This window comes from Podarcis tiliguerta (genome assembly GCF_965153285.1).
Source record: "Podarcis tiliguerta genome assembly, chromosome: 2".
In the NCBI taxonomy this organism is placed as follows: domain Eukaryota; kingdom Metazoa; phylum Chordata; class Lepidosauria; order Squamata; family Lacertidae; genus Podarcis; species Podarcis tiliguerta.
In genome coordinates, this window is record NC_139535.1 from 113165460 (window position 1) to 113191482 (window position 26023).

The following is a 26023-nucleotide window of genomic DNA, read 5'->3' on the forward strand; positions in this document are numbered from 1 at the left end:
AGTGCCCGGATGGGATATGGAACGCAAAACCCCCAATGAGGGAAGCTCCGCCGTGTGCGCGTGCGTAGCAGGGAGAGGGGCGAAGTGGGTGGGGCAAGAGGAGGCGCGCTAAGAAAGGGAACGCGGCGCCGAGCCGGTCAGAAGCAGCAGCAGCAGCGGCAGTAGTAGTAGCAGCTGCGCGCAGGCGCACTGGCGGCGGGCTGATATTTAAAGGGACCGCACCAGCGGCTGCCGCCGCCGCCGCCCCCGGACAGGGAAGGAGGCGCCGGTCTCTTGTTTTTTTTCGGCGGGGTGGGGGCCAGAGGCTTCGCTTCTCCCGTTCGAGAAGATGGTGTGCGGGGGGTTCGCCTGCTCGCGCAACGCGCTGTGCGCCCTGAACGTTGTTTACGTGGTGAGTGTGACAGGCGGGCGGCCCCTCCCTTGCCTTAGCAAGATGGGGGGGGGTGTTTTGGGGGGAGGGGGCCTGAGAAAGTGGGGCGGGGAGGGGGCTTGGCCATGAATGGGGCAGCTGTGGGCCCTTTCAGGATCACAGCAGGAAGGGTGGGGGAGGGGTTGAGGGGGTGGGGTTTATGGGGGGAGGGGTTGAGGAGTGGGGGTTATTTGGGGGGTCAGCTCCTCCCTCTCCCTGGGATAATAGGTGAGGGTGGAGCAAGGTGGCTCTCTTGGGTGGCCTCCTCCTGCCTGGAGAAAGGATGGCAGGCCCTTTCCCTCCCTCCCTGGTGGGGTGGATGTGATGTGGGGGGGGGGGGGTTGAGGTGGGAAAAGGAAAGAACTGGGTTTTTAGGCCAAAGCCCACGAGACCCTGGAGGACTGGAGAGGTGCGATGCCAGGCCAGTGCGGGAGAGGGGATCTGACAATGGTACCCGCCTGGAGAAGACCAAAGAAGTTACAGAGCGCAGCTTTTGTTGGTTAAAAAGGATGCTGAGCCTCCTGTTGTGCCAGCTGCGTGTTTCTCTCCCCATCTAGTTCTAAGAGGCTGTGAGTTATCTAAGAGTCCAGTGTTATCTCGGGTTACATATGCTTCAGGTTACAGACTCTGCTAACCCAGAAATAGTACCTCGGGTTAAGAACATTGCTTCAGGATGAGAACAGAAATCGTGCTCCGGCAGCAGCAGGAGGCCCCATTAGCTAAAGTGGTGCTTCAGGTTAAGAACAGTTTCAGGTTAAGAACGGACCTCCGGAACGAATTAAGTACTTAACCCGAGGTACCACTGTACTTGTGTGCATTTTACCAACACTGCTGCACCTGTGTTTCTTTGCTAGAACAGGTCAGAGTTTTCCTTCCGCGCTTCTCCATTGCAGATCTGGAACATTGCTTCAGGCTGCTCCTCTGATTACTTGGAAACTGAGATAAATGAGCAGGGAATGGCTATTACCTAGTTTCTTGCTTGTGGGTGTTGGCATTCCCCAGCATTGGCCTATAGGCCTCCTCACCAAAAAGTAATCTCTGCCGTTTAACTAGGCCCCCATTTAAACTGCAGGGAAGCTTTGATCATCTGAGGCCTTCGCATACGAGCAATAACTTGAGCAAATGTAAAAGGCTGCTTTAATAGCAGTGCAGTATTTCATGCGCAGGAAGTATTAGATAATGGTGTTATGAGCAATGGATGTCTCAACTACTTGGTGGATGGTTGTACAGACCTAATATACCCCTGCTTTGCTAAGATGTAAAAAAGAGTTAGGGTAAATAAAGCATGTCTGGGTGAATATAAGGGTGTGTGTTGGGGTATGTGTTGCTGTGATAATGCTGGAATATTAGGTGGAAAAAAGAACAGAACTTTAAAAGACTCCTGAGTCTGATTAATTTACTAAGTTACGCTGCAATTCTAAACCTACGTATTGGGTATTAAGTTCCACCGGACACATTATCTGAGTAAATGTGCATAGGATTGCGCAGTCAGGGAGGAAAGATCACTGAGTAAGAGTAGGCCAGTCTGCACCAGGTAACCTGATTCCACATTTAACAGGCCAACCTGTAGGCACGTGGAGTGTTCCTACGCAGATGTCCCTGAAAGTACAAGTCACTTTGAACTCATATTTTTAAGCAAAGTATGTTTTTATTTTTCATTTTTGCCTTGAACACTTAGACCAGTGGTTTTTAACCAGTGTGCCGTGGCACCCTGGGGTACCTTGAATGATGGTCAGGGAGGCCGCAGGCTACACTGGCCTCTGTCCCTTTTACCTTCCCTCCCTTCTCTGATGCCCTCTTGTGTCTCTGCCTCCCAAAGGCTTTCACAGCTGTTTGTTGCAGCAGCCGTGGCTACAAGCTCCGCAAGTGAATGGTGCCTCTGGGACTGGCTAGAGCAGGGGTCTGCAACCTGCGGCTCCGGAGCCGCATGTGGCTCTTTGACACCTTTGCCGTGGCTCCGGGGCGGATACTAGCGAGGGGAGGAGGCGCATTGTGCACCCCGACACTCCCCACTGTGGCGGGCGCTGTACTGGCTGTGACGTCGCATGGGGGCGGTGCATGCGCTAGTCACACACCGTCCCGACGTCACCTTCCCGCCCGCCCGCCCACTACATTGTAAGGGGCATGTACGCTGGTCACTGCATTGAAAGGGGGCATGTACGCTGGTCACTCTTTTGAAGGGGAGTGAAGAACACACACACACAAAAAGGTAACTTGTTAATTTAATGTTTATTTCTATGAGGAGGAGTAATTCTGAGGGGTCAAACAAAAAAATAATAAAAAAGTGACAAAAAAGTTATTTTTATAATGACGAGTTTTGCGGCTCCCAGTTTTTTTTTCCTTCGGAAATGGGTCCAAGTGGCTCTTTTTGTCTTAAAGGTTGCAGACCCCTGGGCTAGAGGGTGCTGGTTGCCAGGAGCTGAGGTGGCCCCGGGATAAGCAAGCAAGCAAGCGGGCGAGGGAGCCCAGCCAGCCAGTTCACCAGCCCTTGCTATTGGGAATAGAGTATGGACAGACAAGACCCAGGTGCCTGTGGGTCAGTGTGAGGAGGCATCTCTCTTTAGGGCGTGGGGGGGGCAGATCAGAGACCGGGGTAGCATCAGCTGCTGCCCAGAGGACTCCCAAGGAGAAGGGAGAGGAGAGGAGGCTGAGATCAACACTCCACAAGGGAGGCTGTTCGAGAAAGGGTGAGAGGCTGTCAGCTCTGCAGGCAGGGGGTGGCATAACTGGGTTCCAGAGCCCCACAGGGGTGCCCTAGAAAGAATGTAATCGGTCAAGGGAGCCATGGACCCAAAAAGGATTAAAACCTCTGCCTTAGGCAGTAGAAAATCTCAGCTTGAAGATTCAAGTGTGTGTTGAATGTCTTGCAACCATTGATTCTTTTCCCTATAGTTTGTAGGATGGAATCTACCTGAAAGCAAGCATCCGTCTCCTCATGTTCTTCAGCATGTTCTGGGGGGAGGTGCAAATGCTTCTACCAAGCTGCTAGTAGAGACGAAAGGATGAAGAAATGTTTGCCGATAGGACAGTCTCTGGGAATTCCATGTTTTCTGGTCAGGTGAAACTGTAGCCCAGCCATGCTTGCATCTTTAGTGCAGGAATGCAGTTAAACAGTTTGTTCAACAGTGTGTCCTTGCCGCCACAATTTCTTGGCCCAAACCAAGAGTGTTAATGTGCATGGGATATCCAGATATGTTGATATTCAGGGCTGAGCATATTCAGTAGATCTGCAATCCCGCAGAAAATGTCCGGCTTTTAAAAGAAGCAGGTATTTGCCCCTTAATGGTTGCAGGGGCAAAATGTTTTTTTGTCTCCCCTCACCAGTCATTTCTCACACAAATCAAGAGAGGATTATGTGGGCTGTATGGTTCTCTCTTCTGTGTAACCCCTGTTCCCTGCTAAAAATGAATTATCTTGATCTTGCTGGACATTTGGAAATCTTCTAAAAACTTGGAGTTAGGCCAAGCTGTGCAAAATAAGCAGATAGTTGTAACATCATCTGATTTTGTATAATTTATCCAAGTCACAGAACATGAATTCTTTTATGGTGCAGAGGATATATAGTCTTACAATTGCTTTTACTTTACCAACAATATTCCTGCCATTATGATGGACACCCTTTACAGTCTCCTGTAAAAGTGGCTGTTCCCTGTGAATCCAAGGTAATGGGGCTGTGCTCATGGATGTAGTTACTGTGGGGGCAAAGCATTCTTTTTGCTAGGCTGGGCAGATTTTGGCTTCCACCTCAACACCCTTTTCTTGATTAGGAGAATCGTAGAGTTGGAGGAGGACTTGAGGTATTTAGTCTTTCTGCCCCCTGCTTCGTGGAGGAAATTGAGCTAGAGCCTCCCCAACAGATTATGATCCAGTCTCTGCTTGAAAACACCCCACAACCACAACGAGAGCCCACCACTCCTCTTGGTAACTGGTTCCCTTGTGTAACTCCTCTTACCATCAAGTTGTTTTTCCTAAGGCTCTGCTGAAATTTAACCTATAACGTCAGCTCATTAGATCTAGCTCTTGCCACCTGGAAAAGCAGAAAACAGGTCTTTGCTCACATAGAACTGAAAGAGGACAATCTTCAAGTACCCGTAGAGCTCTGTCATGTCCTCAACATCCCCATCTTCGGTTTTTCCACCTCTAAATTATTCAGTTACTTAAATCTTTCTTCATTTCTTTTCTGCAACCATCTTCATTGCCCCCCTCTGCGTCTGTTCCAGTTTGTCTGTATTCTTAAAGTGTGGCATCCAGAACGTGACACACTGCTCAAGATGAGTGTGAGGGCTGCAAGGAAGTCAACAAAAGTCATTCACTCTTACAAATAAAGATGACCAGTGCTGGCAGCTGAGGAGCATAGCATCCTCTTAGTGGCTTGATTCTCGGTGAAGAGTGAGGATCTGATTAACTCAGTGATGTCCTTGAGTGAACTAAGTAGAGAAAGCCATGCAACCAAAGATTCACTATAAAAATACCAGAACAAAAATACAAACCCCATTTCAAAGAATATTTACATTTTATTGCATGTATATAAAGCTCTGATAGGTCAGCAATTTACTGGAATGATTTATAAGGAGGAGTGGAGCAGCTGAACTGGAGAGTCATCAGCAGATGTTGCAAGTGATATTAAGTGCAGAAGTGGGATGTTCTTCATTGTCTCTGTATGAGGGCAAGCACCTAGCTTTGCACGACTTGCTACAGCATGTCTGCCCATGCTCAATTCTGTATCGGTAGGCCTGGGGGCAGCTGTGAACCATTTAAATGCAGTTAACATAATTAAAAGGTAACATCCTGGATGGATTCATGGCCAGCAAGAAAATCTTTGAGTGCTTTAGGTGAAATTGTTGTTGCCTTAGTCACCATGTTGTAGTGCGATCTATTCTTCCACCTACTTTTATCTAGGTGTTTAATGTATTCTGTGTTTTCTGTAGAATATGGCAATAGCAGGGAAGGAGAGCATGGGTAGGGTTTGGGGTCAGGGCTTTTGGTGGGCCACAGGCAGCTGGAAAGGCTCCTGGAACTTCTTCCCTGATCTCTTAGGAGATGCAGAACCAGTCCTGTAAGTCACATATTTCGGTTTCATCATCTGTTTGCTGCTGCAAGGATTAAGGAAGAAGGTTGAACCTGCAGAGCAATGTGGGGCAATGGGTGTGCGAGGATACAGGAGCAGTGACATCATGGGATTCCACCAGCTGGTCAGGGGTTCCCAAAGTCTGGTCCGCAGACCATTTCTTCATTCAGATGGTCTGCCGCACACCTGTGGATTTGTGGCTGAAGATGGGAGACTGCAATTCATCGCATCAAATATTCATACTGATTTTTAATTGTGTTTCACTTTCTGCTTTTACTTCTTACATTGTATTTTATTGTACCACTGTTTGAATTCTGCGGAATACAACACATAAGAAATGCAGGGCCAACTAGAGTACAAGTATAATTAAAATCATACAGCATCTAGTAGAGTGCATTACCATTGCTACAGCTGGCAAATAAATAAATAAGCAGTCCACCTTCAGCAGTTTTCAAGTTGTCCCCAGCCACTCTGGGCGGCTTCCAACAAAGATTAAAAATACATTAAAATGTCACACATTAAAAACTTCCCTAAACAGGGCTGCCTTCAGATGCATTCTAAATGTCAGGTAGTTGTTTATCTCTTGGACATCTGATGGGAGGGTGTTCCACAGGGAGGGCGCCACTACTGAGAAGGCCCTCTACCTGGTTCCCTGTAGCTTTGCTTCTTGCAGTGAGGGAACTGCCAGAAGGCCCTTGGCGCTGGACCTCAGCATCCGGGCAGAACGATGGGGGTGGAGACGCTCCTTCAGGTATACTGGACCAAGGCCGTTTAAGGCTTTAAAGGACAGCATCAACCCTTTGAATTGTGCTTGGAAACATACTGGGAGCCAATGTAGGTCTTTCAAGACTGGTGTTATGTGGTCTCGGTGGCCGCCCCCAGTCACCAGTCTAGCTGCCACATTCTGGATTAGTTGTAGTTTCCGGGTCACCTTCAAAGGTAGCCCCACGTAGAGCGCATTGCAGTAGTCCAAGCGGGAGATAACTAGAGCATGCACCACTCTGGCAAGACAGTTTAGGGCAGAATGACATGTTTAATTGGCAAATGTGCTTCCTGGGTATTTGATTGGGAGGGTGGGTGGTTTGATAGGCTGGGGTGTGTATGCGCATGCGTGTGTGCTCACACTCTTAACCATTTCCTGCCCACAAATGCTGTGTTTGAATTCCTACCCTACAAGGGTGGAACAAGTGCCAGGATGGAGGTTGCAGGTCAAAAGTAGTAAGGGGAAGAAGAGTTAAGCACATCCACCTGTGAGCTGATCCTCCCTTGCAAGTGCTGCCGGGTCCTTTATTTGCATTTATACACCAAACATGGTTTTCAGGTCCCTGCATGTGTTGTGTAAAATTTATTCTGTGTTCTAGAAGCTGCTAATGGGTGTTGAAATTTCTCAAGGGCAACCATGGGAGCTAGAAATATGTTTTAAAATAGAGCTAAATGCCTCTGATCAGGATTCCATTATTAGCTCTCTAATCCCATATTCCATGCTATTACTGCTGTCGTCTCTTTTCATACGGGTTTTGAGATTTCCTCGTGTAGTCATGACACACAATATAAATATTACACTTGCACATCCATAAAATAAAATAATATAGCTTAAGACAGAACAATTGTGGACCAGGGTGCATTACAGTTGACGACCATTTCACGCAGGGGTTCTGTTCCTGACCCCCACGTACATTGGAGGAGTGGGCATGAGCACCCCCGCCTCCAATACACCCTTCCCCCCACTTTACTTTTATTTTATTTTTTCTCAGTTCCCCTTGTTTGTTTATTTATCATTATTATTTTTAAAGAGTAAATTTTATTAGTACTTTCCATACAACAACAAAAACAAAAAATAACAAAACACAAAAACAAGCATATGAAAAACAAATCCAAATCTTACAAATTAATAATATAGACACTAAAAAGGAAAACAAACATTGACTTCCACCAATCCCACAGCGCCTCCTTTACCTCTCATTGTATCTTCCTGTTTTCCTTATCATCTCTATCCTAGCATCTACATATAAATCCCTCTTTCTTTTCCCTTCACTTCACAAGGTTATTCCAGATTCAGCCAGATTTCTGTCCTCGAACCTTGGCTTTTAAGGTATTCATTTAGGCACTCCCATTCCTTTTTCAATTCACTTTTTGGTTCCCCATTACACCCTTTTAGTTTCATGCTTTTTTTAAAAAAAATAATATTTATTAAATGTTTAATAATTACAAAGAAGAAAAAGGGTAAAAAAGAAAGGAAAAAACAATAGAAAAATTTAACAAATAATACATCAAAACTAGAAAGAAAAAACAAAACAACAAAACAACAAGAAAAAAACTAAAACATTTAAAAACACATCCAAATTTCATTTCTTTAGCTTTCATATGCTTATTTCCTCAACTTCCTCACGCCTCCCTTTTTTGTATTCTAGTTCAAATTAGCTGGTTCAGCAAATCCTTTCCCTCTTTCTCAATTTTTGTTCTGTAATTTATCTTAACCCAGTTTAACTTTAAATTTTCCACTTTAGCCCATTAACAATCAATTTTTATATAATTCTTAATAACACTTCTGCTAAAACCATATAACTTCATTCCAATATTCTTCTAACATTCAATAATTTTGCAATATTTCTGTAAATATACTTTAAATTTTTTCCAACCTTCTTCCAGCGACTCTTCTCCCTGGTCTCGGATTCTGCCAGTCATTTCCGCCATTTCCATAAAGTCCATCAGCTTCATCTGTAGTTTCATGCTTTTTGGGGTCACTTCCAGGCCCTGCAATGTATGCACGTGCGCAACTGCGTATCATTTAGATGCACATTAATCGGTCGTTGCCTGTACTGCCATTGCAGGCTGATTGCACAGCACGGTGCAGTACAGGACTAAACTTATTTTGCCTTCATCACCTCAGTTTGTTATTTCATGTGGGTATGCGCAATACTGGTTTATTCTGCAGAAGTTCCCTAACATATCAAATGTGTAAGGAGGTACTGGCAGTATCGAGATAAAGATAACTTCAGTTGGGAACAGGGGCTGTTGAACACTGATAGCCTTCCAGTCTTCTCAAATTATAGCATGCACTCAGTTAACATGTGCACTATAATTTATCTGTGGGCTTGTCTAAATTCTAAATAGGAGTTTAGGTCTCAGAACAAAAATGGGAAATGTTAATGGCACTTCTAGCATGAAGGAAAGTATCTAGGGACTAAACAAGAAGCGGTGAATAAGACAGGTGCAACAGTCAAGAGTTCTGATCCTGTTAGTGAATGGACGATCCATTTTTCAAATACAGTGGTGCCTCGCAAGACGAAAGGAATCCGTTCCGCGAGTCTTTTCATCTTGCGGTTTTTTCGTCTTGCGAAGCAACCCATTGGCGGATTAGCGCTATTAGCGCTATTGACAGTTTAAGGGCTAAAAACGGCTTTTTAAGGCTTAAGGGATTAGCGGTTTTGCTGCTAAAATGCTTTTAGCAGCTTAGCGCTTCAGAAAAAGGGGTTTTGGAGCCAAAAAAAAAAAAAATTCAAAATTTTTCGTCAATTTTCGTCTTGCGAAGCAAGCCCATAGGGAAATTCGTCTTGCGAAGCGCCTCTGCAAACGGAAAACCCTTTCGTCTTGCGGGTTTTCCGTCTTGCGAGGCATTCGTCTTGCGGGGCACCACTGTAGCCCCAAACATGTAGACAAGAGGTTAGACTTTTTGTTGCCGGTGAGGGGAGAGAAAGAAGAAGGAAGTAGAGGTTCTTATTTGCAGGAGAATCTTGCAGAGTTCACAAAACACCATACAAATTTAAGTGAGTCGAGTTGGCTTCCCTTTGTTGGAAATGCTTTAAAATGGCCTTTAAAAGCAAAGAAACATATGGTGTGAGCAGCGATTTTCATGTTGCTGCCCGATAAATTTCTTGGGTTTTTCAAGGAAAGCCTTAGATAAGCCAAAATGAAATCAAGTCACAGATGATGGGAAGCCTGATCCAGCAACCTGCTGATTTAGAGGACTATGATTTTAAACAAATATTCGTGCCTGTTGACTTCCGTAGGATTAAACCTCTTTAAATCTAAGGCATGCATGTGGCTGAAATGAAGAGGGCAACCAGAAAGAGTTGAAGATACAGTGGTACCTCTGGTTACGTACTTAATTTGTTCTGGAAGTCCATTCTTAACCTGAAACTGTTCTTAACCTGAAGCACCACTTTAGCTAATGGGGCCTCCTGCTGCTGCTGTGCCGCCACCGTGCAATTTCTGTTCTCATCCTGAAGCAAAGTTCTTAACCCGAGGTAGTATTTCTGGGTTAGAGGAGTCTGTAACCTGAAGCGTCTGTAACCCGAGGTACCACTGTACGTATGAATGAATTAAGCCTCAAAGGACAGAAGTGCAAGCGCTGCCATTCCCAGCCCCCTTCTGTTCTATGCTTCCAACTCCTCCATTCTGACTCCCCTGAATTCTTCTTTCTTTCCAGCTGGTCGGGCTGCTGCTGATTGGCGTGGCTGCCTGGGGCAAAGCCTACGGCATTGTTTACAGTCTCCACATCATCGGAGGGGTCATTGCTGTGGGTTTCTTCCTGCTTCTGATCGCCATCGTGGGGCTCATCGGTGCTATCAACCACCACCAAGTCATGCTGTTCTTTGTATCCTTCTGTGCTGTTGCCAAGCGGGGACGTCTGCCCTGCCTTCCAGAAACCGGTACTTTATTTTCTTGCCGTGCAGACACGAAACTGGACATGCCCAGCTAAATTGCACCATTAGTAGAAGCAAAGAGCTCTGCCGGTCAAGAGGGAGTTACTGGTTTTATTCTGGTCTTCACTTCTGGGCTTTTATGGGGTGCGGGAAGGAAATGGAAGCACAGATACGTCGCCTAAGATGTTTATAGGTTTTTCCTCTTTCTTTAGTCTTTGGAATATTGGGATTGCCAAAAAGGACACACACGCACACACCTTTTTTTGCAGCTGGCATTTGAGTTCGCGCTGAGGGTCTGCTCTGCAGATTCTTGTTCTGTCTGTGGTATTGTGTGGAGAGCCTTGCAATGTAATGCATTGATAAAAGGAGGAAAGCAACTTGGTGGAGGATAGTAGTGGAGGATAGTAGAGAGCCAGTGTGGTGTAGTGGTTAAGAGCTGTAGACTTGTAATCTGGTGAACCGGGTTCGCTTCTCCGCTCCTCCACATGCAGCTGCTGGGTGACCTTGGGCTAGTCACACTTCTCTGAAGTCTCTCAGCCCCACTCACCTCACAGAGTGTTTGCTGTTGGGGAGGAAGGGAAAGGAGAATGTTAGCCGCTTTGAGACTCCTTAGGGTAGTGATAAAGTGGGATATAAAATACAAACTCTTCTTCTTTTTCCTCTCTTAAGGCAAGTGGGCTGGAATTTGATTACCACCTAATCCATCCCTCTGACTCAGTTAATTCTACCCCTGCATATTAAGTGTGAGTCTGCAAAGCATTGTGGCCTGAGTTGTGACAGACTCTTCTTAAATTTGCACCTTGCCCCTTCCTCCGTTTTGCATCTCACAACAGCCATTCCAGGTAGCTTAAGTGGAGAGATGTGACCTTTCCAACCCAGTGAGATTCAGAACCAAGCAGGGTTTATATGACACAAGGGTGTATGCTGTCGTCTTAAGGTTCATGTGTCTTCGATGTGAAAGTCACTGGTGTATGCTGTCTGCCTGGAGAGTTGGACATAATGGAAGCCCAACAAAAGTTAACATCCCTGGGCCTTGTTCTCCTCTCTAAGTGAAACTGAAGCAGGGTGTGATACCATTAGGGCAAGTTTCCTCACCCTAATCCATGTCATTGTATCCTATAGTTGAGTAAACTTGCAGCGCGATGACATCACAGGGGATGTGGAGAATTGCACGTATACACCGCACCCTGGGATCATGTAGCAGAGGGCAGGAAGTAAGTCCAAATAAATAAGGACTTTGGGAGAGTGGGCAGCTTCTTATCTGCCATATTACCGTATTTTTCGCTCTATAGGATGCACTTTTCCCCTTCCAAAAATTAAGGGGAAATGTTTGTGCGTCCTATGGAGCAAATGCAGGCTCCTTGGCTTCAGTGATAGCAACTCGAAGCCTCCGAAGCGCAGTGGGAGCGCTCCCTCCATGCTCCGGAGGCTTCGTGTTGCTTTCGCTGAAGCCTGGAGAGCGAGAGGGATCGCTCCTCTTGCTCTCCCGGCTTCAGCGAAAGCAACATGAAGCCTCTGGAGTGCAGCGGGACATCGCGCTGCACTCCGGAGGCTTCGGGTTCCTTTTGCTGAAGCCAGGAGAGCAAAACTCTCCTGGCTTTAGCAGAGAGGGAGAGCTGCGCAGCGCCCCTTCAGCGAAGCGGGAGGAGAAATGGAAGGGGCTCCGTTTCTCCTGCCGCTTCGCTGAAGGGGCGCTGAGCAGAGAGGAGGAGATTTTTTTTTTTCTTGTTCTCCCCCTCTAAAACAAGGTGTGTCCTATGGTCAGGTGCGTCCTATAGAGCGAAAAATACAGTACCTACCGTATTTTTCCGTGTATAAACCTATAAGACTGTTCCCCCCCCAAAGAAATAATGTCAAAAATCAGTGGGCGTCTTATACGTGGATAGTGCTGAGGGTGGACTGGCGATTGGTTGTTGCCCAAAAATAGGGGGCGTCTTATACATGGGGGCATCTTATAGACGGGAAAATACAGTAATTCTGCCAAAGGGTCAACCCAGGCATCTTCAGTTACTCCTGCCAATAAGTTCAAAGCATACAAAAATGGAAGTGGGGGAAATAATGGCCTGAGGGCTGTTTTTTCCTAGGGCTGCCATACGTCCGGAATTTCCTGGAAAATGCCAGGATTTGGTTGCCGAAAGTTGCATCCAGGCGGAACTTTCGTCAGCCGGTTTAAATGTCTGGGGGAACCCAGAAGTATGGCGGCCCATTGTGGAAGTAGGTTTTTTGCCCAAGTTTCTCAAAAAAACTCAATAACTTGGGCAAAAGAAAAAGGTCAGCAACTTTTGTTCATCATCAGGAGGTTTGTTTTGATCATCAGGAGGTTTGGGCTGGGTGTTCATCAGTATGCGGATGATACCCAGCTCTACCTCTCTTTTAAATCAGAACCAGTGAAGGCGGTGAAGGTCCTGTGTGAGTGCCTGGAGGCGGTTGGAGGATGGATGGCGGTTAACAGATTGAGGTTGAATCCTGACAAGACAGAAGTACTGTTTCTGGGGGACAGGAGGCGGGCAGGTGTGGAGGACCCCCTGGTCCTGAATGGGGTAACTGTGCCCCTGAAGGACCAGGTGCGCAGCCTGGGAGTCATTTTGGACTCACAGCTGTCCATGGAGGCACAGGTCAAATCTGTATCCAGGGCAGCTGTTCATCAGCTCCATCTGGTACGTAGGCTGAGACCCTATCTGCCTGCAGACTGTCTCGCCAGAGTGGTGCATGCTCTGGTTATCTCCCGCTTAGACTACTGTAATGCGCTCTACGTGGGGCTACCTTTGAAGGTGACCCGGAAACTACAACTAATCCAGAAGGTGGCAGCTAGACTGGTGACTGGGAATGGCCACCGGGACCACATAACACCGGTCCTGAGAGATCTGCATTGCCTCCCACTATGTTTCCGAGCACAATTCAAAGTGTTTGTGCTGACCTTTAAAGCCCTAAACGGCCTCGGTCCAGTGTATCTGAAGGAGCATCTCCACCCCCATCGTTCTGCCCGGACACTGAGGTCCAGCTCCGAGGGCCTTCTGGCGGTTCCCTCACTGTGAGAGGCCAAGTTACAGGGAACCAGACAGAGGGCCTTCTCAGTAGTGGCGCCCACCCTGTGGAACGCCCTCCCATCAGATGTCAAAGCAATAAACAACTACCTGACATTCAGAAGACATCTTAAGGCAGCCCTGTTCAGGGAAGTTTTTAATATGTGACATTTTAGTGTATTTTTCATCTTTGTTGGAAGCCGCCCAGAGTGGCTGGGGAAACCCAGCCAGATGGGCGGGGTACAAATAATAAATTATTATTATTATTATTATTATTATTATTATTATTATTATTATTGTTGTGTTCGGATTTCCACCTCCTGAAATATGGCAACCCTACTGTTTTCCTGCAGCACAGTACAATGTCCTGAGTGGCAGGTATACAGGTATCTGCCACAGGAAGCTTCAGTCAGTCCCTGTGTTCCTTGTAAAAAACAAACAAACAATTATTTTATTACTTTACCATGTATGGCACCATAGCTGCCAACTCTAAGGGGCCCAGCTCTTTTGATTCCCCCTCCACCAATATTTTTTTCCAAAAACTTACTCCAGCGTGTTTCAGATATGCAGAGCGGCCCAGTGAGCCACACAGATTTATCAGCTGGATGTGTTTGCCAGCGATGTGTGTTTTTGAAGAGCCAGCTTAGTATGAAATCCCACTCCTCCCTACAAGGGACAATGAGATTGTCTGGGCATCGTTTGCCTCTGCTTTTCAGTGCCTGGCATGGAACGATATGAGGAGATGTCCCAAATATTCACTGGTTCCAGTGGCTTCTAGTAAAATTTGGTTTGGCAGGGATGGTTTGTGAAAAATAGCCTTCTTTGAAGTGGTGATGGTTGCTTCGAATGTGGATGGGGGAAACTCTTTTGATTAATAGGAAAGTACTTAAAAAGAGTTAAGCACTAAAATTATAAAATAATAAACTTTTAGGATGCTAAAAGTAAAATAACAATGTTTCAGTGGACAAAAGGCCTATGTAGTTCTTAAAGAAAAACAGTAGCTTAAGGAAGATGTTCATTATTTTCATAGGGTGGCATTTTGTGGGGCTGGGGCTGCCTTTCTGTATTTAAAGTTTAGCTTCCCCTGTCCACCCTGGTCCCAATATTGGCCAAAACCATCCAAGGGCGTGTCAGAAATGATGCACGCAATAGTTGGCGATGAATGGCATTCTGCCTTTTACAAAACTCTGGAAGCAGCATGGCTTTCTTTCATATCAGGTTTGGCAAACTTGTTGTCTTAACTTCTGCTGTACAAAAAAAAAGGATACCATTTAGCTAGAGAGGCTTATACGTAATAAATCTTACTGCCACCTTCCACCTGTTAATACCAGACCGCATGGTTTCATGTCAGTATCACCTGTGTTCAGAGGGTGCTGCACTCTTAAGTTGGTACTCGGCTAAGTTTTACATAGTGTAAACCCACTGAAATTAACAAACACGAGTAAGTTAAGTCCTGAGTAAAGCTTAGTTGAGGAGGATTTTTGGCATGCCATTGGATTGTTCCGGAGCTTGCTGGAATCCACTAAGACAGGGGTCAGCAAACTTTTTCAGCAGGGGGCCAGTCCACTGTCCCTCAGACCTTGTGGGGGGCTGGACTATATTTTGAAAAATATATATGAATGAATTCCTATGCCCCACAAATAACCCAGATGCATTTTAAATAAAAGCACACATTCTACTCATGTAAAAACACCAGGCAGGCCCCACAAATAACCCAGAGATGCATTTTAAATAAAAGCACACATTCTACTCATGTAAAAACATGCTGATTCCTGGACCGTCATTGATAATGTACATTGCTATGGTAACCCAGGTTTTCTGGGATTGTTACAACACACATGGCTGATGTATGGGTGATTAAACAAAAAAATCTGGCATGTGGGGGGAAAGGAAAGAAAGAACTGTAGTTTGCTAAGTTGTACTGGAAAAGCCCCTTTTTTTCTGAAAAGAGCTGTAACCAAAGGAAGGCTAAGCTTCACCTAGTTTTCTGCTGACATAGTTAAATTTCCCAGAAATGAGCTTTGGGGTTTTTAGAGGGAGAGGGTGGTTGAGGGGAAAGGCAAATGACACTCAAAATGAAACCACAGAGCACCTCAAAGTTTCTGGTGGTGTTTGTCTTGAGGCTGCTGGCTGCTGTCCTCATAACATCTGAGAGAGGACTAAGAAGGGTGTGGCAAATCAGGGGTCTGGAGGGACACCATCCATTTACCTTTATGGTAGTACTATAGAATACATCTCTCCCCTCACCCAGCCTCCAAACTGAGGTCATTTCTGTTCTTGTGGATTTCTGAATGGAACAGCAGAGTTCATGAATGACAGGATGTACGCACAGAAGTGATCAGATCACCACTTTGTTTCCTCAGACGCCTGGGAAGTGCTGATGTAAGATTTCCCAGTAATTACTGTTAGGGAAAGGGACGTGGTTGATGCTGTGGTCTAAGCCACAGAGCCTAGGGCTTGCCGATCAGAAGGTCAGCAGTTTAAATCCCGTTGCTCGGTCCCTGCTCCTGCTAACCTAGCAGTTCGAAAGCACATCAAAGTGCAAGTAGATAAATAGGTACCGCTCCGGCGGGAAGGTAAACGGCGTTTCCGTGTGCTGCTCTGGTTCGCCAGAAGCGGCTTAGTCATGCTTGCCACATGACCCGGAAGCTGTACGCCGGCTCCCTCGGTCAATAAAGTGAGATGAGCGCCGCAACCCCAGAGTCGGTCACGACTGGACCTAATGGTCAGGGGCCGCTTCTGGCAAACCAGAGCAGCGCACGGAAATGCTGTTTACCATCCCGCTGGAGCGGTACCTATTTATCTACTTGCACTTTAACATGCTTTCGAACTGCTAGGTTGGCAGGAGCAGGGACCGAACAATGGTAGTTCAATGTAAGACCCCTCTTAAAAACATCTAAAGAAGGGTGGCTTTCAGAAGCTGCTTCCTTCCGCACCAGAACTGTGTTGCCTCAAAATCTCCCTTTCTTGCTAATGTATGGCTTGTATTCTGTGCCTTTTCATCTGATCTTCCAATTGTGTCATCGCTGGAGGTGGGGAGCATTAAGGGACCAAGGAGATTTGGGTGTTGAACGTCTTAGAAGTAAATTTGGTTTTGAAGTCGCTGAAAGAGAATGCAGAACACCCTTCACAAATAAAGGATGGTATCTTGGGAACCAGCAGTAAACTTTTAAACCTGGAGTTAAGTTTACAACTTAAAGAAAAAATAAGGCATTTATTCCCTGTGTGTCCAAGATGTCTACCAGAGGTGGAAAAAACCCTCTCTGAGAAAACTGCTTGGTATACCATAAAATGATAAGAGTCTAAAACACGGTGATCCAACTTTCCAGACCATGAGTACTGCATGAGTACACAGAATTAAGTTTCGATACCTTGAATAAAATGCTTTAATGTTATTTAATATACAATAACATATCAATAATAATAACCTTGAATAAAATGTTTTAATGTTATTTAATATACAATAATATAACAGCAAATATAATTAAATGCACAATAAATTGATTTAATATATTTAATTATTAAACAAAAGTAATAGATGTGCTCTCATCAACAATGCATTACCGAAATAATATTTTTTTAAGGCTTTCAGGAGTTTTTTCTCGAATGTTACCAAGGGCATTTTTTAAAAAAAGGCACCAGGGACTGCATGCTGGACCACCCTGGTCTAAAAAGACACATGACTGAATACATTTCAAGTTGAAAACTGGAAGAAGTCGGAGGTGTTTTATCTGCAATTAGCTCTTCATTGGTGCTTCCTTTTAGAACCTCTCTACTTTCTCAAGCATTTCCTTAACGTCACTTTCTCATCAGTACATGATCATTTTAGGGCTAGTGTTTCTCTTCCAGTTTGGAGTCTCCTGTTCGTGTCTGGCACTCACAAGAAGTAAACAGGTAAGGGCACCTTCCTGCCTTGAAGTTCATTCAGGTTTGGAGGGAACTCGTGGAGTGTGTTTTTTAACCTGCAGCTCAGGTTGGGAGAGAGATATTGCTTGGGAGAAAAACGAAAAGGTAAATCTTCATTTGCACATCACTACTTCCAGCTCAAAGGGACGTGGGCGACACTGTGGGTTAAGCCACAGAGCCTAGGGCTTGCCGATCAGAAGGTTGGCAGTTTGAATCCCCGTGACGGGGTGAGCTCCTGTTGCTCGGTCCCTGCTCCTGCCAACCTAGCAGTTCGAAAGCACGTCAAAGTGCAAGTAGATAAATAGGTACTGCTCCGGCAGGAAGGTAAACAGCGTTTCCGTGCACTGCTCTAGTTCGCTAGAAGTGGCTTAATCATGCTGGCCACATGACCTGGAAGCTGTACGCCGGCTCCCTTGGCCAGTAAAGCGAGATGAGTGCCACAACCCCAGAGTCGGCCACGACTGGACCTAATGGTCAGGGGTCCCTTTACCTTTACCTTACTTCCAGCTCAATTGCACCCCCTTCCCTCCAGCGCATCCCATCCAGATCTTAAGCACATCAGCGAGTTTCTTCTATTAATTGGGGATGCCGGACGGAAGAGTAGGCTCAACCTCCTCTCCCTATAGCAACTTTACAGTTCCGAGCACACAAAAGTTGCAGGCTAGTGACAATGTGTAGTAGCCTGCTGGAGACTGGTGAAAGAGGTTGCTCCTGCCCTTTCCCAGCAGCTGTTGCAATCCCTGTTGGGATACTGCCAGGGAGACAAAGTCCATCATGACTCCACGTCGTCTCCGGACGTCCATCGATCTCCCGCAGACACGCAGTATCAGCAATTAGCGACACGAGCTCTAGAAATAGCTTGCCACATTCCAGAGCCGATGCACGCTCTATCAGCAGATAATGCACCCAGCGAAAGATGCACTCAGGAGAGCATTATTTACAAGTTTATTCAGCGTTGATCAGAACAAAGAAAACATGACTGCCTGCTTCAATGTTCCGGCACCGAGAGAGAAACGAAAACAAAGACACAACAGAAACATCCTGTGGAAACAGGAAATACGCAGACTCTGTGACTCACAAAGCCTGCTCCCTTTTAAGGCGGAACGGAAATATCCTAACAATCCCTTCCTCTGTTCTTCCTCTGGCAGCCTACAGTCGTACCTTGGAAGTCGAACGGAATCTGTTCTGAGTCGTACAGTCGTACCTTGGAAGTCGAACAGAATCTGTTCTGAGTGTCCGTCCGACTTCTAAAACGTTCGGAAACCAAATCACAGCTTCGGATTGGCTGCAGGAAGCTCCTGCAGCCAATCGGAAGTCGCGGAAGCACCATCGGACGTTCAGGTTCCAAAAGAACATTCGCAAACTGGAACAATCACTTCCGGGTTTGCGGCGTTCAGGAGCCTAAATATCTGATATATATATATATATATATATATATATATATATATATATATATGGGAGCAGGCTTTGTGAGTCACAGAGTCTGCATATTTCCTGTTTTCGCAGGATGTTTCTGTTGTGTCTTTGTCTTTGTTTTCGTTTCTCTCTCGGTGCCGGAACATTGAAGCAGGCAGTCATGTTTTTCTTTCTATATATATATATATATATATATTTTCAATTTCCAATACACTATTTAAACATACATTTTCAATATTATCACAGATACCTAATTTTGACTTCCTTCAGCTCATCCGCGAATCTTTCATTTTCTAATCTATCCGCAATTCTAAATTTAACATTGCCTTTTATTTTAAATAAAATAAACATCTGAGTTCTTGGGCATTTAGGTTCCAAGGTACAACTGTATTTGGTTTCTGTGCTGGGAAAGGGGAGGGCTTCTTCCGCAAGACTTCTCACTCACCCACATTCAATTCCTTCTTGGCCATGGATACCAGGCCACTACGTAAATAGCAAGGTTGCTTTAGTAATTGATTTTGGGGTGCTTTTATTCTAATTTAACCATTTACCATGAATTAAAACTTGCCACCACCACGGCAAAAAAAATCCGTGTCTTCATTCCTGCTATTCGTTATGAATTGAGAGGGGATTGTATTTCAAGTAACACGGAATGTCTGCCCTCCCTATTTTTTACTTTCCTCTCAGGAAAGTCTCCTGAATGGTGCGTGGGAAATGAGCAACGACACCAAGAAGTCACTGGAAAACAACTTTAACTGCTGCGGGCTATTCAACAACTCTATTGAAGCTAGCAAGAAATTCAAGGCTGATGTTGAAATGTGCAAAGCGGTAAGTGTTCACTTCACCTTGAACCCTTTGTGCCTCGGGTGACAGAGAAAGATCTCCATCCATCACTAAATTACTGGGGATAACGGATCTCAAATTAAGAGGGCTTAGTCAAAGGTCTGCTGCTTGAAGGTGGCTGGGTGATTGTCCCTATACACTGTGAAAAATAGGCTGTCAATGAATATACTTAAATAGTGAAAACATATTGCTGTGATTGCAGTTGTTTAATTAAAGTTGGAAGTCATGGGCAATGATACAACCAGATTTGTGACTTGACCTAGCAGACCAGACCATTGATTGGCTTCTAAAAAACCATTGAGGTTTGTATGCACTGATAGTTGGCAATACCTAATGCCTGCGCTGATGGAGCAATCTGCATAGTGCTGTGTAGGATTTCCCCCAATGTACGGAAGCAGTAGAGAACCGTGTTAAAACACAGGCCATTTTAAAATAAACGAAACAGCAGTATAAATACCGACAGCTAAAAAAAATAAATTATACAGTACATCTCTTTTTACCAGAGTCTCATTTTTCCTCTTCTGCTGCTGTTGTCTACAGAGGCTTACTTTCCCTTAAGAAACCTTTTCTGTTCTTTCTACCTTCTTCCATTCAGGGCACTTAACCAATTCCTAAATTACCAGACCATCCGCAACTGTGTATTTCCTCCCATTGTCATTTTGATCAGTATGGCTGGCCATTTAAGACTGAACAGGGATCAAATCCAGTATTTTGCCTCTTCTTATTAGTACTCTTTAACACTAGCCGCCCTTCTGTTCCGTTTGTCTAACGTGCCTTGGGGTATTTCCCTGCCCTGCCCCTGTCTCTTTTCTGTTATTTTCCAATTGCAGGGTTGTTTCTTTGCTTTTTCAAACTTATAAAATGGGCTTTGCCTAGGGATCCCCAGCTCTTTACAGAATATTTTTGCTAATATACTTACTGTCTCATACAGGATGAGCCAGACTTCTTCTGTCTGGGAGAGCCAGTGTGGTGTAGTGGTTAAGAGCGGTAGATTCGTAATCTGGTGAACCGGGTTCGCTTCCCCGCTCCTCCACATGCAGCTGCTGGGTGACCTTGGGCCAGTCACACTTCTTTGAAGTCTCTCAGCCCCACTCACCTCACAGAGTGTTTGTTGTGGGGGAGGAAGGAAAAGGAGATTGTTAGCCGCTTTGAGACTCCTTTGGGTAGTGATAAAGCGGGATATCAAATCCAAACTCCTCCTCCTCCTCCTCCTCCTCTTCTTCTTCTTCTTCTTCTTCTGTTTCACAATTGCCTAGATAGAACATGGCATTTCAGGAGAAGACTAGCAAGCTGTATTTTCAGAGATGTTTGTCCATCATTACTGATCTTTCCCCGCTACATAGCGTAGAAACTGTGAGTGTCTCCCTGCAAGTGATAACCAGAGTCACAGTGCTTTTTTTCTTTTAACCTTCCCACCTTGCAGCCATGCACAAAATCAAAAACCGGGTGCATCAGTTGCGGTGAGGTGATGATGGAACATGCGGGCGAGGCCTTGAAAATCCTTGGTGGAGTTGGACTCTTCTTCAGTTTCACAGAGGTAACTCTGTCTATTAGGCTGATTGGGGGAGGAACAGGAGAATATTCTTTGTACATCATTGGTAGCTTTGCCACCCCCACCCAGGGCTCTTCCTGTACAGCTAAGAAGCAGAATCTCAACAGCTGCAGACTGTGCTGGTATGAATGGTAATGCTGTAAAAAACCGTACCAGTTTGAATTTCTGCCTGATAATTCAGATATTTAATAAAGGAAACTAGCTGCACTGGGGAAAGAAGGCAGCCATTAGGCTAGATGGATGGTTGCTTCGGGACGTGGATGGCGCTGTGGGTTAAACCACAGAGCCTAGGACTTGCCGATCAGAAGGTTGGCGGTTCAAATCCCTGCAACAGGGTGAGCTCCCGTTGCTTGGTCCCTGCTCCTGCCAACCTAGCAGTTCGAAAGCATGTCAAAGTGCAAGTAGATAAATAGGTCCCGCTCCGGCAGGAAGGTAAACGGCGTTTCCATGTGCTGCTCTGGTTCGCCAGAAGCGGCTTAGTCATGCTGGCCACATGACCCGGAAGCTGTCTGTGGACAAACGCCGGCTCCCTCGGCCAATAAAGCGAGATGAGCGCTGCAACCCTAGAGTTGGCCACGACTGGACCTAATGGTCAGGGGACCCTTTACCTTTTAAACTTGTCAATAAGACCTCAGTAGGGAAAGGGCTGCAGCTCAGTGGTGGATGCAGGTGGTCATAGGTGCAATTCCAGGTATCTGGGCTGGGAGAACCTCTGTCTGAAACCTGGGAGAACTGCTGTCAGTCATTTTGGATGATACTGAGCTAGATTTGCCTTGGTATAAGGCCGCTATGATCCTGCCAACCTAGCACGTCAAAGTGCAAGTAGATAAATAGGTACCACTCCGGCGGGAAGGTAAACGGCATTTCCGTGCGCTGCTCTGGTTCGCCAGAAGCAGCTTAGTCATGCTGGCCACATGACCCGGAAGCTGTACGCCGGCTCCCTCGGCCAGTAAAGCGAGACTGAGCGCCACAACCCCAGAGTCGGCCAAGACTGGACCTAATGGTCAGGTGTCCCTTTACCTTTACCTTTACCTTTTGTGGTTGCTTCACCTTCTCTTGACATCCCATCAAGGCGATTCTGCATCTTCCCTATTTGGAGAATTCAGTTTGGATTGCATCTCTGATGTGACCCACATCGCCACGATAGTTAATACTCCATAAGTAACATATTGAACAAGGTGATTTGGGGTGTGATCTTTCAAGTAAGTCCCATAACTAGATCCTTCCCCCCTTTTTCTCTTCCAGATCCTTGGAGTGTGGCTTGCCATGCGCTACAGAAACCAGAAAGACCCCAGAGCCAACCCCAGTGCCTTTTTATAGACCATCACATTCCCCCATCTCCTCTCCACCACCTTCCCCAACCAACCATGTGTTTTCCTTTTAATTAGTTGCACGTCCCTTATTCAAGAGATCCTTTTCCGTCACGCAAGAAGAAAAGCAATCCTTGAAGCAGCTGTGAGGGAGCTGGGGTTTTTGCCATTCTGCCAAACTGCTGATTGGATGAAATAGCAGAGGAAAGGTTCCATCCTTGACATGAAGCCTTTGGCAGGTGGCAAAGACGAGACTGCCTTTTTTGGGGGGGAAATGGAGTTATCCCTTTGCAGAGTCACTTATCTAATTGCAGCTCATAGCTACAATCACTTCTGTGTTTTTAAAGCTTGTACTTTGGGTCATTGTCTTTAGTGGGGGGCTTTGTTTTTAAGGCACGGGTTGAGGGCAACCTGTGGCCCTCCCAGATTTTGCTGGACTCCATTTTCCATCACACTTGGTTTTGCTGTGGTCTCACTTGGGCTGAGGGCAGTAGACATGAGAGGCATGTGCAGCGATTCTGTAAGGGAAGTTTTTAGATTTCAGCTGAACTACATGGGTGGGTCTTTTTATTATTATTATTATTAAGAAGTCGTGGGGTTTTGTTTTTTTAATCCATAATTTGAATTTTGCCTGACTTAATCATAAGTGCAGGTTCCCTCCTTCCGAAGGGAAAGCAGGGGCCTGTGTAAACCTTTCAAAGAACTGGATCACCCATAATGTAACTGAAGTTTGCATCTAGTGTGCACATTTTTAAGCTGGCTTGAAAGTGGTTTTTCTGATGACTTGTTCTAAAGGAACAGAGGACCAGAATCTCGTCGGTCTACTGAGTCTCGGATTCCTAGTCCCTTTGCAGTCCTCCTATCCCTTTGGTTCCTTGACTGGGGGAAATAGGCTTGAAGCTGCTCGCAGAATAGATAAGCTCTATTGCTCCTAGAATATTAAGCGCTGTTCAGGCTCTTCTCCCCTAAATCGATCCAGTAAGGATATACAAGGGAATGCATAGCTAGCTCCAGGGGCATGTTTTGAATCCTAGCCCAGTTCATGTCCCTGCAGATACTTCCAGTCTTGGTCTACTGTCATTTAGTTATAGATGGGCAGCAAGAAGCTGGAACCACAATTCCACTGAGCACCGAAATGCTGTAAATTTGTGCTAAGCGCCTCCTGTGCTGGTGCTTTCAGCTGGCAGCCTAAGGGGAAAAACTGCTAAGCTGTGGGTGCTTCTTTCTTCTATTTGTCCCTGAAAACTCACCTTGGCTGTTTTAGAAGAGGTTACTTCAGTAGGGTGTCACCAATTTCTTCTCCAAGAATAATGCATATTCGTTATTGGAGCTCTTAGCTGCCTACAACGGACTCCTTTTGAAACCCAACATTACACCTTCTTATCCCCTGTAACCTTGGAAAACACCCACAATGGACTCCTTCCAGAGTAGCGGCTGGGCGGCGACGATGGCAGAACAAAGGATCCGGCAGCAGGACCGTTCAGCGTCTCCACAGGCTCAAGAAGGGTAGATGTGACCTACTGCCTTAAGGGGCAGGGTGGGGGAGAGCTACAACGGCGGAGACAATGACAGCCAGAGCGGGACAATAGGGGACGTTACTGCTGCAAGCAATAATGTTCCCTTTCCCCACAAACCAGCCTCTTAGGGCAGCAAGGACTCTCCTATAAGGGGGAAGATGGGTGTGCCTACAGGTGAGAAGCAAAAGTCTGTTCCCTTAACCATCAGCACAAATGGGCACACACCTGGCACTTGGCAGAGTGGAGAAATGGAGACGTTGGAAAGCTAGGTTAAGAGGGCGGTGGGTTGTGCAGAAAAGCATGCATGGATAGCATTAAGCCTGGGCCAGCTCAGGGCCACGGTACCTGTGGCTCACAAACTGCTGTTGGATTCCATCTCCACTCTTGCCCCTGTCAGCAGTGTCAGGGTTGATAGGAGTCCCAGTTCAGCACCACCTAGAGCAGCCTTTCTCAACCTGTGGGTCCCCAGATGTTGTTGAACTGCAACTCCCATCAGCCCTAGCTAGCAAGGCCAGAGCTCAGGGGTGATGGGAGTTGTAGTCCAACATCATTTGGGGACCCACAGGTTAAGAACCGCTGATCTAGAGGCACAGACGTTCCTCAGCCCTGGCTCAATGTGAATGAGCAAACAAGGAATTTCAGAGTGAAGACACTGGCTCCAGTGGTGCTAGCCAACGCTAAACCATGGTTTGACAGTGCCACCACCAAACCCATTCTCTCTGCCTCCCCCTCCCACAAACGCACGTTAAACAAAACAAATCTTGGTTAAAAGCTTGTGGTTCACGTACAATGAATGCTGAGCCAAACCATGGCATAGCCCTGGAGAACATGGCAACTGCCATATTTTTTCCAGGACCCCACTCGTTCACACTAAGCCATGGTTAGACACACACAAACCAGATTTTATACTACACCGCAGTGACTGCTCTAATGGGCACCATGCTATTTATTAATTTGGGGTGGGGGGAGAGAGACCTTTTTGCAAACATGCACCAAAGTATGAGGCAGGTTGGATAAGGTGGCAGCTTCTGCAGAAACAGTTGAGCCAAGGCGTGTACTGATCAGGTGTAAAACTGCAGCAGGCAGTATGACCTGGTACAACTAGTTACTAGCTTGAGCTTGGCCTAGCAAGGGCTAACAATATTTAAAAGATAGAGATGGTACTGCTCTGTACTACCCTAGAGTGAGACTTACTCTATTAAGCAAAGCTGTTGGCACCACTCTTTTGAGCTAAACTGCTGGGGTGGGAGAGACAAGGCAAAGCTGAACAGCAGCAGCAGGGGCTGATCAGAACAAGCTAAAATGCACTTTATTTAGGGTATAGAGCACATAAACGTTGCTATGACTCCTAGCCAGGTTAGTATTGCGAGCAGGTCTGTCATCCTATTTACTTTAGAGGAAAGACTAAACAATATTGCCTGCTCAACCACAGGGCAGGCAGCTTTGCCGGCTGCTTCCAGGGCCCTGGGAGACTTCATTCAGCGCTACCTAGTTGCTAGAGACTATCCTTGCCCTGAACTTTTGGTAGTGGGGGGGAAGAAGAGTGGCACAGGCTTAATGTGTGAGAAAAAAAAGACGCAATGCTCAGAAGTTCACATCACCAGATGGCTTTGTTAAAATCAATATACTTCTACCATCATGTACACTCTGACTGCTGCCGTTGTAAATTGGAGTTACTATTTGAATAAAGTACATTTCTCTCAAACCCAGGCCTTGTGAGTCTCTGGGAGGAGGGTTGTAGAGAGCACACTTAAAAAAAACAATATGGTACTCAAGTGCAAAATCATCCCACCAGCCATCTTGCTTGTCATGCAATTTTATGTGACCACCCTGAGATGCAAATTTAATTAATAAATAATAATTTGCATGATTTATGTTTACCAGAGAGAAATGATGCTCAAGTCATTCTCAAGCTCATCTTTACAGAGCAGGGATTGTGTTTCATCTACTAAAAAACTACGAAAAATGAAAATCTTCAAGCCCTTCTCAAAATTTTTGCATATCAGCATTCTTGCCAGCAGAGGGCAACATAATTCCCTTTGGATTTAAGCCAATTCAAAAGGCCTGTATCTTCAATTTTTTAAAATTGATTTTCCAAATTTATAAACAAACAAACATAAATCCTAACTGTAATTATTCCGCTATTATTAACATTGTTAGGTGACTTCCTCAAACCCCCCTGGTTGAGTTTCAATGTATATCATTGTAACAGTTTTCCTAAACTAATTTCTCATAAAATTTGCTTAGTCAATTAACTTCTCAAGAGGCCTATATCAAAGGAATAGCGGTGGAAGACAGTGAGCTCTTGCCATCTTTTAAGTGAGCATTGTCCG

The 26023-nt window shown here is 45.8% G+C and overlaps 1 protein-coding gene and 1 long non-coding RNA gene across 3 annotated transcripts in view; one reads left to right on the forward strand and one right to left on the reverse strand.

Moving 5' to 3' along the window:
• Positions 1 to 25395, forward strand: TSPAN31 (tetraspanin 31). 2 transcript variants are annotated; one of them, XR_014508080.1, is made up of 7 exons: positions 72 to 391; positions 9907 to 10074; positions 16960 to 17040; positions 19156 to 19296; positions 20735 to 20848; positions 22109 to 24161; positions 24225 to 25395. XR_014508080.1 is itself a non-coding variant. In XM_083428070.1 (6 exons), exons 1-6 carry the CDS (start codon positions 329 to 331, stop codon positions 22181 to 22183), a joined length of 642 nt encoding a protein of 213 aa, XP_083284196.1. In that variant the 5' UTR covers positions 1 to 328; the 3' UTR covers positions 22184 to 25395. The 2 variants fall into 2 exon arrangements, 1 of the variants encoding a protein (XP_083284196.1); XM_083428070.1 differs by having other exon boundaries at positions 1 to 391; positions 22109 to 25395.
• The window catches only part of LOC310671749, a 180354-nt gene that overhangs the window by 3629 nt on the left and 150702 nt on the right, over positions 1 to 26023 (reverse strand). The gene's annotated exons all lie outside the window — the stretch shown is intronic.

Coding starts and splice junctions, on each gene's coding strand:
- TSPAN31 (XM_083428070.1), top strand. CDS start 329: ATGGTGTGCGGGGGGTTCGCCTGCTCGCGCAACGCGCTGTGCGCCCTG. Junction 392..9,906: donor CCCTGAACGTTGTTTACGTG/GTGAGTGTGACA, acceptor CTTTCTTTCCAG/CTGGTCGGGCTGCTGCTGAT. Junction 10,075..16,959: donor ACCAAGTCATGCTGTTCTTT/GTATCCTTCTGT, acceptor CTTTCTCATCAG/TACATGATCATTTTAGGGCT.